Genomic DNA, 20246 nt, shown 5'->3' with positions numbered 1-20246 from the left:
TCGCACTCTTCCTTTCTCTAGATGGTGCCATTCCTAGCTGCGTTATCGTGCCGGCACGCCATGCCGGCCATCTGCTTTCCTTCTGTCTCTATCTCCCTTCTGTCGACATTCTCATTTTTCCTCCTAGCGCCCTCTCCCTGCCCTTTTCTTCCTATCCACTACCTCATGCTTTTTTCTCTCGGATCCGAAACTCTTCAACACTTCTCTCATTTCTTTCCCTTTCTATCCTCTCTTTACTTCCCTCCAATTACCCGGTCACTCTCAAACTTTCTCTTCCCGATTTTCCACCTTGCACCTCTCTTTCTCACCTCCTTCACCAAATCACCACCTTTCACTCCGGAGCCCTCCAAATCACAACCACTCTCATCCACGCCATCTTTTAATCCCCTTAAAAAAATTTTTTTTTATATATCTATATATCTTGACAGATATTTATGTAACATAAACATTTACAGTATGAACACTTTAATTTGTTAAAAAGATTGAAATTTCCATTTATATCAACATAGTTTCTTCTACAAAAAGTAATATTTTAATATGTAAAAAGTAAAAAAAAAATATATATAACTTTTTAGAAAAAAATTATTCACGCAACTATTTTTTATGTATTTGAAAATAAGATTAACAATATTATACTCGAATGAATAATGATAATATATACATTTACTGGTCAAAAGTATTTTACCACCAACAAAATTCGGAAATTCGAGTATTAAATAAATTAAACATTTAGTATATTGTTATGAGTTGGTATATTCATCGTAATAAGGTAAATGAATTGTACAAACGTAAAAAAATAAAAACTATTATAAAAACATTAATAAAGATTATATTTTAGACTCATCAAAATATCCGCCTTTTGCGAACAGCTTCACACACTTTCGACATTTTTGCTATGAGTTTATTTAAAGTAGTTGGTGCAGTTTCACTCCAACATGTCTGCAAATACTCCCAAAGCTGATTAAGGTTGGTTGGTCTCATTGCCCTAACTTTTCTATCAAGTTCATCCCACAAAAGCTTAATGGGATTGAGATCGGGCGATTGAGCAGGTCATGCCATATTCACCAACTCTCCTTGCTTCTCTTTAGACCCCGCGTATTTTTTGCATAATTTAGAAGCGTGTTTTGGATCGTTATCCTGCTGCAAAACGAATCCTCGTCCGATTAATTTCTTTCCCGATAGGAGAGCATGATCCTGCAAAATGCGATGGTAACGTTCTTTCGTCAAAGTATTTTTTATGTGAATGTGATCACCAACTTTATCGTTGCCAAAACAACCCCATACCATCACAAATCCACCACCGTGCTTCACCGTAGACGTAATACATTGATTAAACGTTCACCACGCATTCGACGGATATACACTCTTCTTTTTCCTTAAAAAATTTCAAATTTTGACTCATCCGTAAAAAGCACCTTTGACCATTGCTCAACAGTCCATTTTGAATGTTTGCGAACCCAATTGAGTCTTTTAACCTTATTTTGCTTTCTCAACAAAGGTTTTTTTTATTGCTATGCGCCCCATTAGGCCATACTCTCGTAAACGACGTTGTATAGTTGAAGTTGACATTGGAATATCACGCATTCCATTCAATTCTTCACGAAGATCCGGTGCTGTTTTAGTCCTTTCGCGTTTACTTGCGACGCAGATAAACTTATCTTCACTTTTTGTCGTCGTTCAAGGTCTTCCCGATCGTGATCGTGAAGAGTTGTAGCCCGTTTCCATTTTTCTCCGCAAAGTGTACAGGACAGTGGGATGTGTTACATCAGTCTTCTTTGCTATTGCTCGTATTGAGTATCCTTCCTGACGTAATGCCACTATCACGGCACGTTCTTTATTAGTAATTTCACATTTTTTCGTCATATTTTTAACTATGATACGCACTAAACAGAATTAGCTTGGAAGCGGTGCACTTGCACACGGTTCAAATGGACACGATGCATTTGGATACATTGCTTTTGGACACGATATCTTGCGCACGGTTCAAATGACCATGATGCATTTGCACACGGTGCATTTGCACACTGTGCATTTGGACACAAAAGAAATTTTATTAAAAATGTACACCAGTTATATGCACATGTAAAATTTGACCACCGATATTTGCACACGAAAAAATGCCCACCGTTCACTTGGACACGTAAAAATTGCACACCATTCATTTGCACACGGCTCACTTTCACACCATTTACTTGCCCACCACTCATTTGCACACCAAGAAATGCGCACCGATCATTTGCACACGGAAAGATGTGCACTGATCATTTGCACACGGAAAGAGGCGCACCGATCATTTGCACACGGAAAGATGCGCACTGATCATTTGCACACAGAAAGATGCGCACTGATCATTTGCACACCGTTCAGTTGCACACCGTTCAATTGCACACCGTTCAATCAAACGCATTTTAAATATTCATACATTGTGGCTGCGTTTGCAATGTGTACATGGGTTAGCGACTTGGACGGGGTGGGTGCGGGAGGGGGGGCCGAAGGAAAATTAATAATACCCACTCACTGTCACCTATGAGTCGTCCGAATCTTTAGAGATGCAGTCGATAAGTTATCGTGTATATATATATATATATATATACACTATATATACAGGGTGAATTTTAATGGATGTCCCGGCCTTTTACTATTAGAGACTTACCGACGATAACTTATCGACTGTATTTCTAAAGATTCGGACGATCCATAGGTGACAGTGAGTAAGTGTTATTAGTTTTCTTTAATATAAAATATTTAAATACTTTTTAACTTGTCGTCGACCCAAGGAGTTGTCACCGAGATGCAGTCTTTAGAGATACAGTCGGTAAGTTATCGTCGGTAAATCTCTGATGGTAAAAGGCCGGGACATCCATTAAAATTCACTTTGTATATATATATATATATTGAGTCTGGGAAAGTTTGTGTCGTTTTTTTAGTAAAATTTAACTGGTTTTCTTATAGTATAAAAATGAATTTATTTAAACCAAAAATGTGCTCTATTATTATCGACAATGTTTCGCCATTTTTTGGGTAGAGACATGATGCCATCGGTGAAGAACTGTGTTTTCTGGTTGAAAAACTGCATCAAGTGATTTTCACAGACTTCTTTTGAAAGCAGCTTAATTCCATTGAGAGAGTTCTGCAGAGATCGGAACAAGTGATAGTCGGAGGGTGCTATGTCTGGACTATACGGTGGATGCATCAAAACTTTTCAACCAAGCTCTCGCAGTTTTTGACGGATAATCAAAGAAGTGTGTGGTCCGGCGTTGTCATGATGGAAGATAACTTTCCTGTTATTCAATTCGGGCCGTTTTCTTTCAATTGCCTGGCGTAATCTCTCTAGTTGTCCACAGTAGAGTTGAGAATTAATCGTCTGACCAACTGGAAGTTGCTCATGGTGGACGATTTCCTTCCAGTCCCACCACACACACAGCATCACCTTTTTCCGTGTCAATCCTGGCTTTGCGAACGCTTGTGACGGCTCACCATTCCTTGTTTACGATCTTTGACGCTTCCGATTGTCATACGTGATCTATTTTTCATCACTGGTTATGACACGTTTCAGAAATGGTTCGATTTCATTGCGTTTCAGCAGCGCATCGCAAATGTTAATTCGGTCTATCATTTTTTTCGCGCTCAACTCATGAGAAACCCATACATCGAGCTTTTTTTGTAGCCAGCTTTGTGTAAATAGTTCAAAACAGTTTTGTGGTCAATGCCTAGCTCCATACCGATATGGACACTGCTGATATGCTTATCTTGCTGAACTTTTTCAAGAATTTCATCAGCTTTTTCAGTGATTGGACGATTAGAAACTCATCTTTCACATCAAAATTACCAGAACGAAAGCGAGCGAACCATTTCCGCGCATCAGATTTTGATAAAGTACCTTTACCATACACAGCACAAATTTTTTCACAAGCCTGCGCAGCGTTCTTCCGTTTGTCGTAATAATATTGCAAAATTTAGCGCAATTTTTCATTACTTTTTTCCATTTTCAAACGCAAACAACTTTCCAACCACTGTACCAATTTTGATGTTTATACACTCAAAGTAACGCTCGAAGTGTCACCTTTCCAACGAGAGTTTAATGGTGTCGCTGCAATCTGTGTTTCCTGAGTTATTTGCAATTAACGTCATCTATCGGGAAAAACGCCACGAACTTTTTCCCAAACCCAATATATATATTAATAATTATTCATGGCGTTAATTGCAAATAACTCAGGAAATATATATATATATGTATATATATATTAATAATTATTGAACAATGTATAATTATTTATTTAGATACATACTTCGTTTTCTCCTTCTTCTATTTCCACATTTTTCGTTACATTTTCATCTTTTCTTATTAACAAATTATTTTCAATAACTTTAGACGCTGCCTCCAGCTTTTTCTTGTATTCTTATTTATCTTTAATTTCATGTTTTTTTTCTTTAATATTGCCAGATGTCTTTATATTTCGTGAGCTCTTGTCTTCAGTTTGTGTAAAATCAGATTCTTTTCTTGGGAATGGAGTGGACATGATTGATAATAGATTCGCAACGCTCTTCTACCAAAGAATAGAAAAACGAAATAACGTAGAAAAAATAAAGATAACTAAAATTGTAACAATAAGAGAAGAAAAGAGCAAACATATGTATGTGCAAATAATATATTTTCTTACTTAAACGTACTTTTTTATTCTTTTTTCTTTCTTATTCTCCTTTCTTTCTATCTTCTTTTCTCTTTCTATCTTTCTCTCCCTCTTCCTCTCTTTTTCTCCTCCCTTTTTGTCTTTTCTCTTGATGGCTCGACAACTAACAAATTAAGAGATATTATTAACATATTGTATATAAATACTGTAACCGTGCTCGCGAATGACGACCAATTTTGCCTCCATCCTTGGTCGTGGCCCTGCGTCGCCCCGGTGTCGGGGCGACCGTGTTCTCATGGTGTCGCTAAAATACAAGATTGGGCGCCAGGTACGTTAAGCGTATCACTCTTTTTGCATGCCGAGGGAAATTATCCTTAAATTAATAAAGTCGCGAAAAAAGGGCAGGTCCTCGTAGGCGACCGGGGCGTCGGTAGTTCCGACAGCCAGCTACCCAACCTTAAAATGGTAGAGAGGGAGGTTCGGTGCGGGCGAATGGAATCGGGAAGGCGAAAGAAATATCGTGAACACAACATTAATTGAACGAATAAGAATAACAAGTATATGACTCAAATAATTGCAGGCTCTTAACGCTTGGTCAACCACAATTCACGCGCGCGACGAGCAGGCGATCGCTCGGAATCAGATCTCTCGAACACGGGATAATTATCAGGGGCATTATTTCACGTACGTGGAGATTCTCCGGCTCTATGTCCTACTATGCGCCGTTGGTAGACGCTGAACTCCCGGTGAGATGACGGTCTCGCCAAGGGCGATCGAGACGAACAATGTCTCGAAGTTCGCGCAACGTGCGACGGACTCGTGCTCTCTCATACCATATAATAATCCCGCGAATAATATGCACAGCAATTACTACTTGCTCGATAGCGAGGCGGTAAGAGACGAATACATTTATTTTGATGAAAACGCAATCGCGCAAGAGTTCGCGATACGAGTACGGTACAAATACAATAATGACTCGGTTGCGGATCAGGGCGCACGCAACGCAAACACAACGAAAAGAACGGAACGTATCAAATCCACGCAGGCGGACGTGATTGGGCGATGCGATGAGACTGTAGAAAATTCTCGAGTTCACAACTCTACGTTAACAACGGAAAGACAGTAATAAATCTGTGATCTTTTTGCGGCTCGTCTAATCGCGAAATCGGTGGCTTTACAATCATTTATGACGCTCGTCTCACCAAGTCGTCTTCTCCTGAGCCTTGACGGGATCTGGGATGTGGCTCCTGCGTCCTCTTATACTCTTTTTCTCTCGGAACTGACACGCTCACGCGACTTTCACGAGGTTCGATCCTTGATCCCGCGGGGGCCGCTCGGCGACGCGTCCCACCTTGCCCAGATAAGCCGGGTCCTTATTGTCCGCAATTTTCCGGTTTGATGTGCGCGCAACACGTGACGTGCGTTGCCGCTACTTGGTGGATGATCCTAGACACGGTGATCGAATTTTCGAGACCCCGCGCACATGAATTTAGCGCTTCCTTATCGGCAGCGGCTCTTCGTCTTTTAACTGAACGCATCCTCCGTCTCCGGGATGTGGTCCTCGCCTCTTCATGGGCGGAAAATATGCAGTCGATCCGCGTGATCTTTGCTGAAATCTTTGTGGAATCTGCTCCCGAGCCGCGCCGTTAGGGCACCTTTCCTGCGCACCTTCCTTAGATTCTGCAATAGTAATTCGCCAGCAGTAACGAGATTTTTTAACGTGCCGAAAAATTGCACTTAAGGTAACGGGCGGTATGACCTGCGGATCCCCGTTCAAAAGGGGTCTCCGTAAATCTCTTGTTGACAGTTCACCCCGCAACTCTCGAGGACGGCCTCCGTCGGGACAAGACATCAAAAGTTACAAGATAGATTCCTATTGGTCACCGATTTCCGCCGCACTCGCGAGGCAACGCTCACAACAATTTTAATGATTACAAGAAAAGAAAAAAAGGACAACACACGGAACGACACACAAAAATACGACGCGTCACGCTTCCGCGTCATTATTCGTGTGATATAAACGCGTAAGGGCTACTAAGACTCTTGTGACGGACAACAGCCCGCAGTTCTCACGTCACAATACATATAAAAATATACAACAGACATAGGCACGCACACACACACACACACGCACGCACACATGATAACTGGCTAATTCAAATAATATACATATATAATTATATAAATATATAAAAAAATAAATATATAAATGTATATATAAGTATGTAAATTATAATATACCTTATTAAAACTTCCTGCATAATTTACACACTTTTAATATTGTAACCAATTTTGACCTGAAACTGTCAAAACACAACTGTCACTACGAAGCAGGCTGATTGATCAGCGAAAGAATCAATCAATACCGCGGATTAAAGGCAACAATTCTTCAAGACTTTCGAGATGACTTTGATCGAGATGACTACATTCGATAAATAAATAACATGCCTTTTTTAGAAAAGAAAAAGATTAGTGAACTATTTTAAAATTACAGAAGTGATTTATTTAAAAGAAGGAGAGGATAGTGATTCGATTGTTATTTACTTGTTATATTACAAGTTGTTAATATCTGATAAATTTATAATAAATTTTTTTTGTTAGTGAATACTTCATGGCAACCACCTCCTGGATATTATCCTAACAACATCGATCCTGGCTATCAAGAAAGCCATGTCCCGTCATATGGCTCTACACATTCCACCGCAATCATTGTTCCAGAAATTATTATAGTCGGCGGGTGTCCAGCATGCAGAGTATGCAAGTCTTTTTTATTACTTTATTATTTATTATTGCTCTTTATTATGTTAAAGTCAAACTTTAATGATATTTGAATTATGCCCAACAGGTAGGTGTAATGGAAGACGATTATACATGCCTTGGTTTGCTTTGTGCGATTCTCTTTTTTCCCTTTGGAATTCTTTGTTGTTTGCTGTTAAAAACAAGACGCTGTTCAAATTGCGGAGCTTATTTTGGTTAATTAAAAGTAAGAACTATCTATACTTATATAAAGAGCAATATCATATCAGATACATTTAAAGCAAAGTAGAAATTAAAAAAATTATCAATGTTAAGAATGATCAAGATCTGATATTCAGTTAGGGGAATCCTAAAGTGAAAATAAGATTCTCTGACGTGTACACATTTTTATTTGAAATATTCACAGTTAATTATCTACATTAATTATCTTTCTATTTCCTATATTATTGTTTCAGTTTGGACATAAACATGAAAATATTTAACACGAAAACTTGTTCTTCATGTTATTTGATTGTGCACTACTCAATAAGATTACTTATCGCTATTACCTGTATAATTATTTCTTTGTAAAATATTATCAAAATTTAGAGTAATTAGCCGATAATTTTTTGCCCAAGATTCGTCTAAAAATATATAGTATCCTGCCAAAAATCAGAGATATGGAAATCGTAGGCATGGACTTATCAACATTTAAAATGACAAATTCAAACTGGGTAATGAGGAATGTGTATAGGAATGTGAATAAGACTGCTTACTCAATACACAGATATCAACAAACAGACACAGACAGGGACAAGGGAAGAGAGAAGGAGGATCAAGAGGATACGTGACAATATGACATGGGTTTCCTCATTAGCCATTTTGAATTTGCCATTTTGAATGTTGTTAAGTCCACAATAGATGTGTGATCAGTAGCACAAGAAACTTTTGCACACTATTTCTGACCGAAATTAATTTATCAGCTTAAAGTAGGACTTTTTATTTTTAAGCGTCCGCCATTTTGTAACACCACCCTCTTAAATTTTAAAAACTTTAAATTTAAAAATTGAAATTTAAACTCGTCATCAGTAATACAAAAAATTCTAACATTTTCTTGGAAAGTCCTAAGTTAATTTCAGAAACTGTTTTGTTCATCATGTTCGATCGGCCATTTTTTAATTTATAACATCTAAGAAGTTTCATAGATTTTTTTAGTCACAAAGAGCCTAGGGGATTACGTAATCAATTATTGAAATCAGATTTGTCATTAATCACGATTTTTGGTTGGTTCACAGTCCCGTCCGTCATTTTGAATTAGCCATGTTGACTTTTTAATCTTAGACACTTTAGAGGATGCTATCCTCTGGCGGAAAAAATTTCTATGAAAATGTAAAAATATTTACTAAAAGTAAAAATTTGTAGAAGTTTCTAATATTTTATAAAAATATCAAATTTTTTGTAGAAATTCTAAAAAAATATCTACAAATTACAATTCTTTCAAATAAAAATTTGTTGCAAACAAGATTTTTCAAAAATATACGATTTTATAAAAAATAATACACAAATTTTTTTAATTAAAAATTTTAAACATTTAAAATTTTGTTAGTTAAAATATCTACTTACTTATATAATACTAGAATTATTTATAAATAATTGTAGAAATATACTAAATATGAAGAATACTTTTTGTCGCCAGTAATGTTAAAAATAAATCACCGGGCTACCGCATCGTGACACACTAGCTTTGAGCAGCTAAGCGACGAACAACATGCGGCGATACATCGCGATAATATAAGTCCGCAAATCAATTCTGTAAACGGAATATATTGTAACGAGCGCGTCCAAAACCCCGAAATACGTAGACCCCCGGTAACACCGTTATCGAAACGTATATTAGCAATAGCGAATGTCAGAAGGTAGAAATTCACCGATACCGAACGAATCGTGATCATTTAGCGAATCGGCGACTCGATTTATACGTTATTGCGAATTAAATCTTGCGTGACAAGCGGCACAAGTCCTTCGCAAGAAGAAAATGTTTGTAGGGCCTTAGAGTACCCCCTTGAAAGCGATAGCGAACTACCCGAGCACATTATACGCGAGCGAGAATTTCCGTTCGCGAGTCTTGATTCTAGTTTATTCGACAAAAATGCAGTTGACGCGACACGACAAGACCGTGTTGAAAAGGAACGAGACCATACGTTAATCGTACTCCAAGCCGCGTATCTTTACAAGGCGAATTTTCATTGACCTCGTATGATTTAGATATATTTAATCCCGAAGAAATCCTTGAAAGATACAACATAAACACTGACGAGCAAGCGGGAGCACAACAATCGGAAGCCCAACAATTCATTGCCAACGTCGAACAAGAAATACAACAAATTCATCAGGAGATAATCGAAAATCCGGCCGAACGAACCGCACAACTTAACCTTGAGACCGTCCACCAGAGCCACCCAATCCGACCAGGAGCCGATTCCATCCACGAGCGGCGTAAAGTTCTTCACGGCAAAGGCGATCGAGGGAAAGGACATCAAGGGAAGGCGCACCAAGAGCCTGCGGCTTGAGCGGGTTAAAGATAAAGCGTAGTAATGCGCGAACACCCTATTTTAATATCAGTATTCTAAGTTTAAGATCAAGAAAGCGGACCAAGCCAATTTTTAGTTATGTTATGTGATATTTGTTTAAGTTATAATTTTATATGTAAAGAACTCCGCGGAATAACAGCGCGAACGTCAAAGTTTTAGTGCTAACCAAATTTTATGCATGACACGTAAGTTAGGGTACGTTATTTTGTTCTAAATTAGCTCATTTTATATTATTTCACTATTTAACACTTTCTTCTAATTAAAATAGTATTGCGTTACAGAAACCATAGCCTATACCATATCTAATGTGTAAAATAATAATATAACCTCACATTTAATGTTCAAAGGCAATTTTATAATTTTGTAAGTTTGTTTATGTTTTCATATAGCGAGATTACATAATAGAGATTGAAAGATGTTATTTTATCAAATAAAGTACAAATCTTAAGTTGATTAGCTTTCTTAGATAATTACCGATAGTTACATAGAAAGGACACCTAAAAACCCCGAGTGGCACCCGAAAATGCAATTCCGAAAAGAGGCCCAACAGCATTGTAAACATCTAAGTATCTCCAAAGGGGGTACCTTCAATGCGATAACCGCACTTTTAAGTGCGCTTAAGTTGGCTGAACCACTCAGGAGACTAGCGAGAAGTAAAGACCTATAATCAAAGATTCGCCAATGGCGAACACAATTTTGATTGGTCACTTGAGTCACATGGTTTATCCGCCATTGCGTACCCACGCTGGGCGAGGAAGAGGGGAGAGTGCTCTATGTTGAGCAGTATAGGTTAAAGGAATATGTGTCAGAAATTATAAGGTAATTCAATCTCTGCACTCTCGAGGGTCACTATATTTTGACGATACACTCAGGAAGAACAAGAAAAATTAAATTTGCATCTGTTATATGGCTGCGTACAACTTGGAGCAGGCTCGCATTGTTTACTATCTTTACTACTCCAGACCCCAACCCCCGGCCCCAGCCCCCATCCAGTCTCCGTATGGGTACAAAATGGTGGATAGCAGTCATGGTGGGGGACCATTGGCGCATCTTTGATTATAGGTCTTTAGCGAGAAGCTACGGAACGACTTCCTATTGGCGGAGGAAACCGACGCCATGGATCTGGCTCCCGATTGGCGCTCCGGACCAGGAGAGGGAACCCTGAGCGTGAGTGGCTGAGGCAGCGGTACACCACTGAACGCTGATTGGCGCAGGCAAGCGGCAAGCGGGAGAATATAAAGAGAGCGAGCGGAACATCATGAGCTTTCTGCTCTTGACTACCGACGAGTAAAGAGCTCCGCGCGAGACACATAAAACAAAGACCGACCGAAATAACGTGTGGACACGACTGTGAATGAAGCGTCGCGTATGGGTTTGTGTAACAAGGATCTGGTTAACAATTAACTAAAAAAACGTACACGAGTGTGATTAAGCGTCGCGTACGGGTTAAATGTGATACTTACAAGGGAACCTGGCGAACTCGAAAATTCGGATTTTAATGAAACTTGGCATAAATGTAAAGGGGGTAAATACATGAATTTAGAAATTTTTTGTAGCTGCGCAAAAACGGTTTAAAAGGGTGAAACCACTCTTCAAAGATTGAGACATTTTTCGTTTTCTCGATATATCTCGTAAACTAAACAAAATATTAAAAAATGTTTTAGACAAAAGTTTTACAATAAAAGTACTTTTATCTAACTACAGTAATTAAATTTAAAAAAATTTTTTTTAAAACTATTTTTTTAAATTTAAAACAAATTTTTTTTTAAATTTTATTAATGTAGTTAGATAGAGATATTGTTACCATAAAACTTTTGTATAAAACATTTTTTGATATCTCCAACACTTTTTGAGATGTATCGGAAAAAGCAAAAATCTGCTCTACACTATGCACTGAAAAAAGCTTGAGAGAATGTGATAGCACCGCGACGGAGACCGTTAAAAAATATTTTAAAGAAATTTTTTATTAAGATTTATTTATGATATTGAATTATATGAGATACTAAAAATATAATAAAATAAAATAATATAAAATAATATTTTGTATTATATAATATGATAATATTTAACAATATAATATAATAATGTCGCACGTGAATGCATGCTGATGTGAGTGAGAGAGAAAGAGTAAATAATATTAATATAATATAGTAATATAATAATATAATAAAATATAAAATATTTATATCCAGATTTCTTGGTCCGGATCTATTAGCGGTGACATGCCAAAGAGTCGACGTAGATCGACGATATCTGCCAATCCAAATCGGCCATATGATTTGTCAATTAAGGCATTATTTCGCTCTCTGTCGATCTTGCGAAAGTGTCGCGTCTAAAATCTTTTTCTTACATTGATAAATCCATGTATGTAGATGTTATCGATACATATCCATGTCTAGATACAAAATTAACATATTTTAGTGTGGCATTATACATTGAAAAACAATATACTTTAAATCAGGGTAATGAAAATGCAAATTATTATACAAAATATTTTTATTTTATTATATTTTTAGTATCTCATATTATATTTAATATCATAAATAAACCTTAATAAAAAATTGCTTTAAAGTATTTTTTAACGCTCTCCGTCGCGGTGCTATCGCATTCTTTCATGCTTTTTTTAGTGCCATAGTATAGAGCAGATTTTTGCTTTTTCCGATATATCTCGAAAAGTATTGGATATCAAAAAATGTTTTATACAAAAGTTTTATGGTAACAATATCTCTATCTAACTACATTAATAAAATTTTGAAAAAAAAATTTTTTTAATTAAAAAAAATGTTAAAAAATTTTTTTTATAAATTTAATTACTGTAGTTAGATAGAAGTACTTTTATTGTAAAACTTTTGTATAAAACATTTTTTAATATTTTGTTTAGTTTACGAGATATATCGAGAAAACGAAAAATGTCTCAATCTTTGAAAGATAGTTTCACCCCTTTAAACCGTTTTGAGGCAGCTACAAAAAATTTTTAAATTCATGTATTTACCCCCTCTATATTTATGCCAAGTTTCATTAAAATCAAAATTTTTGAGTTTGCGAAGTTCCCTTGTTAAATAAAGAATTATAATAAACATATTACTTTGTTGTTAAACATAAAGTGTTGTTTATACATACCTGCTTGCGCATTGTCCTGATCCTACGTATGGGCGTTCAGCGAGTCCTGAAAAAGAATAAGTCCTTGTGAAAACCGGTTTTAAGGTTAGAAGATTATATAGTCGATATACTTACCTGAGAGCGAATCCAGAAGGGCGTGGCAGTCCAGAGGCGTCCGAAGGGCATCCAGCAGCAGCGGCAGCAGCACCTGAAAATAAAAAGAGACATTAGACATAGTGTAAGAACCCTGGGAACCGTTAGTGCATAAGGGGTGATACATAACCTAGAAAAAGTGAACAAGCATCCTGAGCGACGGTGACCAACAGCGTATCCTGAACGTTCCCACGACGAAAGGCGACGCAGGGGATTACCAACCTTGTTATTGGTATGGTAAAAGGAACTGGCAACCGAATACAGCGATCAGCCTGTCAAGACAACAAAGGTTTGTGTATACTTTATCCGAAGCTTACTCTTTCCGCATGTTTAACCTTGTCACTTTTTTTTACAAGGTGGGAATGCATTTACGCATACCCCTGCCGCCGATGACTCACGGGCGGGGGTTATGTGAGACTCACGGGTTTGTGAACGGGAGGCTAGTCCTCGCTCATGTGCAATACCCGTACTACCCACTAAACCCACCTCGGATGGCCGTATCTGCGTGATATGGAGGGCCCTCCGAGAATCGCTATCCAGCATAACTGCCGGGAGGCCCCCTCACGCCGGCGCGCTATTGGGCGACGCGCGTCGCTCCGGGGAAACGGGGCAAGCATCTCCCGGTGTAGGAGAGCCCCGTTTCCCCGGTCGGTCCATTGAGCTGGGACCGATCTGGCCTTTGGTCGGGGGCGGGGGAGAGACCAGTTGTTGCTCGTCTCCCCCGCCATCACCACTCTCCCCCCCCCCTCTCTTCGCGACGTGCGGAGGGGAGACGGGGGGCCGGTGTTGGTATGGCCCCCCGGATTATCACGCTCGTCGAGGAAGCAAGGGGCAGGAGCTAACGACGCTCCGGGCCACCCTCGCCCGTGCTGCTGAGAGCATGCAGGGGGGTGGGCTCCACTCTGTGTCCCAAGACCTCCAGCGGTCTAATACTTATGGGACCCAGAGGGAGGGTCGCCCATTAGTGCGGGCGACCCTGCTCGTCTCTCCGGGCCCGCCTTCCCGCTTGCTCCCTCGAGCTACCCGGGCGCGTCAATTTGTCGACGCGCCCGCTCCTCCTCCCTTCCTACTATCCGGAGGCCGTCTTCCCCTCACCACTTGCTGGCGGCCAGGACGGGGCCGCGGCGCTGGCCGGGGGGCGGGGGCATCAGTGCCCGATCGCGGACCCCGCCCTCCTGATCTGGCGGGCGACCGCGACGCCGGCGGGGGCGTGCTCCCCCGCGCCGGCCTCTCCAACGTCCGGAAGTGGGGACCCGCGAAGGACCCCCTCTCCCTTCCTGATCCTCTTGGCCTCCTCCTTCCGCGACATGACTGTTTCGCAAAAAGAGAAGGCCACTTCCCATGTGGACTCGTCCCTCAGCATCGCCCGTACCAGCGTGCCGAGGGACAAGTCCTCCCCGGGCGGCAGCTTTGCCCGCGGGACACCGCGCTTTTTCTCCCACGCCGGACATATCGCCAGCGTGTGGAGCGCGGTGTCCCCCTCTTCACCCATATCTACGGCACAGTGCCAGCAGCGAGTCGTGCTTGCCTTCCGGATTCGGCACAGTAAATCACCAAAACAACCGTGCCCGGTGAATATCTATGCCATCCGGAAGGACACCCTGCCCCAGCCCCGGTTTAGTCAATCCGCCAGCACCAGGGCCAGAGCTCCGACGGTCCAGTGACCCGCGCACCTCGGATCTTCGAGGCCACTGCTCAATCAAGGACCGCCGGGCTTGAAGCCTCAATAAGCGACGGACCCTGTCCGTCACTATCCCGTCCTTCTCTCGGATCCGCCGCGTCCGCTCGTATACGCGGGCCCTCGCGACTACATCCAGGGGGAGCATGCCCGACAATGCCGTCGCCGCCGAGTGGGAGGTCGTACGGTACGCCCTTGCAGCCCTGATGGCCGTGTGCCGCTGCACGGAGTGCAGCAGCGACATACTTCTTTGATTCTTTTTGGCCATCAGGGCGCCGGCGCAAACGGGGCGCACCGTACATGGCCATAGACCCCCCCCCGTACACGCGGCGCACTCCCGCCCCGGGGCCTCTCACGTTGAAGAGCAGGCGACCCAGCGCGGTCGCCGCTCTCTCCAAACGCGGGGCCAGCTGGCGGAAGTGCTCACCGAAGCTCCAGGAACTGTCCAGTATCAGGCCCAGGTACTTGACGTAGGGCCCGATCCGGACGGGGGTGTCGCCAACCAGAACCTAGAACCTCTCGGTTGGAGGGGGCCCACCCCTGACGAAGGTCCTGTGGAAATACAGGGTCTCCGTCTTCCTCCGCGCCACCTCGAGGCCCTCGATGGCGCCCACAACTGGCTGCACCGCCCGCTCGGCCGTCCGTCTCGCTTCCCCCCAGTTGGACCCCCCGGCTACCACGATGGTGTCGTCGGCTTAGCAGACGACATCACAGCCGGGGGGGAGGGCAATTTGCGGGACCGCGTCGTACCCGAGGTTCCACAGCAGGGGCCCCAAAACGGACCCCTGCGGGACACCCCAGTGCACGGCCCTCCGCACCAGGACCCCATCCTGGTCTCGATAGGCCAACTGCCTGCCGCGAAGATAGTCCGCTAGGACCCGTCTCAGATACGCGGGTATCTTGTGTCGTATCAGTGCTCCGCGTATCCGGTCGTTGGGCAGGGTGTTAAACGCGTTGCTGATGTCCAGCGCGACATCCATTGCCATCCCGCCCCGCTCCGTCGTCTCTCCTGCGAGAGCACGGACGTGCTGGATCGCGTCGATCGTCGATCTGCTATCGCGGAAGCCGAACTGCTTGCGGTGGAGCTGCGGACCATCCCCGTTGAGATGTTGATTGACTCGGCCGGCAACTATCCTCTCAAACAGCTTGCCGGCCTCGTTCAGCAGGCAAATTGGCCTATACGCGGAGAGCGTCCCGCCCTCCTTGCCTTCTTTGGGAAGGAGCACCAACTTGGCCTCCTTCCAGACTGGGGGAAAGCGGCCGACCCGTAGACAAGCGGAATATAGCCGCGCCACGCGACGGTCTCACCCGGACCGAACAGCCAGGGCCAGGATCCGTCCGAGCCGGGCGCCTTGTGACCGGCGCCCATTTTCCTCGGTGCCCGGAGGAGTTCACCGGCGTCGACGTCCCTATCCTCCCCGCCGTCCCCGGCATCGCTCTCGCGTTCATCGGAGCACAGCGAGAGGGAGCGTCCCTTCCCCAACTGGAAAGAGGGAGCCCACCACTCAATTAACAAAACCCGGCTCTAGGGTTTCCGTCAATGGGGGGGCCCGCGGTCTGAGCTTCCTGATGGCCGCTCTGTACAGGCGTCCTCACGGATCCGCCTCGAGGGAGGCCAACAGCTCCTCCCAGGCCCTGGCCTTCGCCGTCCTGATGGCCGCCTCGAGGGCGGCGGTACTCTACCTGTGCTGCCACTTCTTCGAGCACTGCATCGGGTCCGCGTCGGCGACGGACCCTCTGCAGCGCTCTACGCGCGGCAACCGCGGCTGTCCGGAGCAGGGCGATCTCCCGGGACCACCAATAGGCCGCCCGATGCCCGCGGCCAGCGGGAGTCCCTAGCGCGCGAGGCATCACAGACTCGCTGGAGGTCCTCCCGTAGCGATCGCGCTTCCTCCTCCACCCATTCGTGGGTGAAGTGGCCCAGAGGGTCGTTGTTATTCCCCCCGTTCTCGTCCTCATTGGCCCACTCGGAGGCAGCGATCGCGGTCGCCAGAGCGTCCGCGTCGAGCCGGGAGAGCGCCCACCTCGAGAAGCCCCGGTTCCGCATCTCCGCTCTCTCCGGAGCGGGGGGAGGGAGGGGGCAGTGCGACATCGTTGTTCGGCGGAGTCGGGGACGGCCGGGAGACTCATCTCTATGTAGAGATGATCAGAGCGAGTCTCCATCTCGGCCATCACCCTCCAGCCCCTCATTCTCTGGGCGGCCGCTGGGAATACCCACGAGAGGTCCACCACGGACTCCCCCTGCGGCCGCACGCACATACTCGCCCCGCTTCGATTGGCGAGGACGAGACCCATGGAGGCGGCCCAATCCTCCATGATCTCGCCCCTCACGTTGGGTCGCGAGGGATCCCAAGTCCTAGACCTGGCGTTGAAATCCCCCGCGACCAGAACCAGCTCGCGGTCATGTCAGAGGAGATGGTTTCTTATCTCCGCGAGTCGGTCCTCAAACTCATCTGGGTCCAGGCTGGGTAACAGGTAAACCCCTACCACCAGCACCGGACCCCAGGCGACGACATACCCCCCCGACCACCTTTCAGACGCGAGAGGGGGGGAGTCGGCCGCGTCGCCCTGCACCAGAACCACCGAGCCGCCGGCATCGGCAACCCAACTCGGGTTGTCGGTCGGCATCGAGTGCGGCTCGGCGGCCAGGCCCAACCCAAAACCACGCTCCGCCATCGTGTGCACGAACAAGTCCTGTGCACGCCGGGCGTGGTTCAGGTTGACCTGAATTATGCGCCCGGAGGGTGGGAAGTTACCTTTCCCTCCGCCTTCATCAGGGCCTCCGTGCCCGTGGAGTTGGTTCGAGGCCCCTAAACTCGCAACGGGACCTCTTCTCCTTCGGCACCTCCGCCGCCACGTCGTTCTCGACGTGGGGGGCTGCGCCTACTGTGGGTGGAGGGGGGTCAACGTCGGCCGTCGGTGCTACGGCCGGTGACCCTTGCGATCCGGCCCTCGTTGCTGCCCCGCGGGGCTCCTTTTTTCCGGGACGGGGGGGGGGCCTTGCACACCGACTCGCCCACCCGGTGGTCCGCCTTCTGGCCACGGTCGGCACATATTGGGCATTTCACCCGCTTGGCGCAGTTTGCCGCCTTATGCCTCGGTTGACCGCACCAGACAAAGTCCGGCGCGATCTACGTCCCAGTTGGGACAGCGCGGCCCCACATGCCCCCCGCTTTATGCATCTATAGCATTGCAGAGGGCGCGCGAATATCCGGAGCTGAAAAAGCCGACTACATCCGCGACCACGACACAGGTTAGCAGAGGCGAAGGGGCGAAGCCAGGCGATAGCGGCAGCGAGCACGCAGAAACGAAAAGATCGCGAGTAATATTAGAACGTTTAGACGGACGCGGAAATTTGCGACAATAAGTAATGTTTTATTAAATACCGCGGAAAAGCGCGTGCAACAAGTTTATTTTGTTTTATAGTATACTTTGCGTTCATAAAGTTTTATTCTTATTACGATACTTACCTAAGTTCGTTTGACAGGTGCAACAGTGCACGAATTATTTTATTTTATATTATATTATTTAGCGTGAATAATTATAGTAGCGCGAATATTAATTTTGTTTTATTGCGTGTACGTTTAAATACGTAGAGTTAAATTGCTTTAATTTTGACATGCCAGAGCTCAACGAAGCTCAGAAAGATTTTTATTTATTTTCTTTTTGCATAATGTTTTATTGTTTGAACATTTCGTTTATAATATCCTATGCGTATTGCATATACGTTACAATCGTGTAATACATTTATTAAATTTCGTTTATTAATTTTTATTAATTATTTTGAGTATAGTCATATTAATTATAAGTTTAGCTGTAAGGAAAAAGAGTGTGAGTCGGTGGCACTCGATAGTGCAACCGCATCGCGTGGGCATCTCGCCTACGAAATTCATAACGTTATATCAACGGCACTTTTCAGTGCCACGTACTGCACCCAGTAATGCGACTCGAAGTCTCGAGCGCGAATGGTGCTATTGGCCACATCCAGCATGGAGGAGAGAGCTATCCCGGCGACATCAATGACTGACGGAGGCGTCTATCCGGCAGCTGCGAGCAGTGGGGTGAGCTGCTATTCGACGGAGACGCGGAGGAACAAAGCCGAGTCCTCTGATTGGCGGAGGAGATCGAGCGAGGCGAGCGACTTTCCCATTGGCGGAGAGGAGCCGGGTAGGAGCGTCGGGTATAAAACGAAGGGACCCGTGCTCCCACCAGAGGATTTGGCGTTGGGCTTTCGACGTGAAACTACGTACGACGAAAACAAGAGCTCCCGCGATTTATAACCGACTTCGCGCGTAAACGGCGTGCTACAAAAAAAGTTGTGTTACGATCGTCCCGCGGAACGAGCACCGCGATAACAAAACCCTTGTAATATCAGCGCGCGGAATAAAGGCTTTCGAGCAGTGATACGCGAGAAATAAACAGCCGACGCGTGCGTTGCGTGAAAAGTCGTAATAGCGACTACGCATATTATTTCTTTGTGCCGAATGCGAGTAGGCAAAGCGGAAGTGCGACATCGCGACGTTCCGACAACATAACCTCACAACCGAACACGAGTGTGAATAAGCGGCGCGTTCGGGCTTGTGTAAATATTTCATCTGAAAGAATTGAAGAGAGAGGAGACGTTCTGAACACGAATGTGATGAGGCGACGCGTTCGGGAAGCTTGTGTAAATAATTGATTATGTTTGATTTTTTAATAAACTTTATTTTGAGTGTCAAACTACACTGAGTTAAAAGTGAATCACATACCCGTGCTGTTCCATGCATGTGATCCTGTAAGAATCTGATCCCTGCGTAACCTGAAAATAAAAGAAAAGATTAAAATAAATAAAGTGAGTTACCTGAGTGGATTATTACTTACCTGGGCGATGATCCTGAGTCCAGCGACGATCCAGAGGGTCCGTGGCAGTCCGACGGCAGCAGCAGTATCTGAAAAGAAAAGAAAGAAATTAATTAATTCTAGTGATCCTTGCTTCTTGGTGGAAAAAGGAGCTGGCGACCAGAGCAGCGACTTGACCGATACTTCAAAAGGTTTAAAACGCTTATTTTTCCTCCCGTTTATTGTTCTGACGCTCGGAATATCGGTCACAACCTAACCTAATTTTTTTTTTGACGCAGGGGAAATGCTTTGACGCATACCCAACCCTCCGAGGAGAGGATTGGGTTATGTGGGACTCACTTTCTCCATGCTGAGAAAGTACTATCCACTAAAATCCCAGCGAGTGCTCGGCCTAGTCCAACTTGGGGGAGGGTCCTGGTATCGCCAAGGGGCATTTCGTCAGTAACCCTTCCTCCGGCTGGCCCTAAAGGGGCCACATCTCGGTCCAAACATCCTTTAAGAGGATGGGACATCAAAAAC

General features: G+C 44.4%; 1 protein-coding gene across 5 annotated transcripts in view; it reads left to right on the top strand.

Moving 5' to 3' along the window:
• The window catches only part of LOC105834374 (brain protein I3), a 32498-nt gene extending 22087 nt beyond the window's left edge, over window positions 1–10411 (top strand). For 2 of the 5 annotated variants that reach the window (XM_012676802.3, XM_028191204.2), the window contains exons 2-4: window positions 7233–7384; window positions 7477–7614; window positions 7844–7981. In XM_012676802.3, the coding sequence (XP_012532256.1) occupies window positions 7233–7384; window positions 7477–7608 (284 nt within the window). In that variant the 3' untranslated portion in view covers window positions 7609–7614; window positions 7844–7981. Of the gene's footprint in view, window positions 1–7232; window positions 7385–7476; window positions 7982–9063 lie in introns of those variants that run through there. The other 3 variants (XM_012676803.3, XM_012676801.3, XM_028191203.2) reach the window with 3 other exon arrangements.
• The last annotated feature ends 9835 nt before the right edge of the window (window positions 10412–20246 follow it).

The sequence above is a fragment of the Monomorium pharaonis genome, chromosome 5, assembly GCF_013373865.1.
Source record: "Monomorium pharaonis isolate MP-MQ-018 chromosome 5, ASM1337386v2, whole genome shotgun sequence".
NCBI classification, from domain to species: Eukaryota; Metazoa; Arthropoda; class Insecta; order Hymenoptera; family Formicidae; genus Monomorium; species Monomorium pharaonis.
This window is presented reverse-complemented; position numbering and strand designations above follow the sequence as displayed.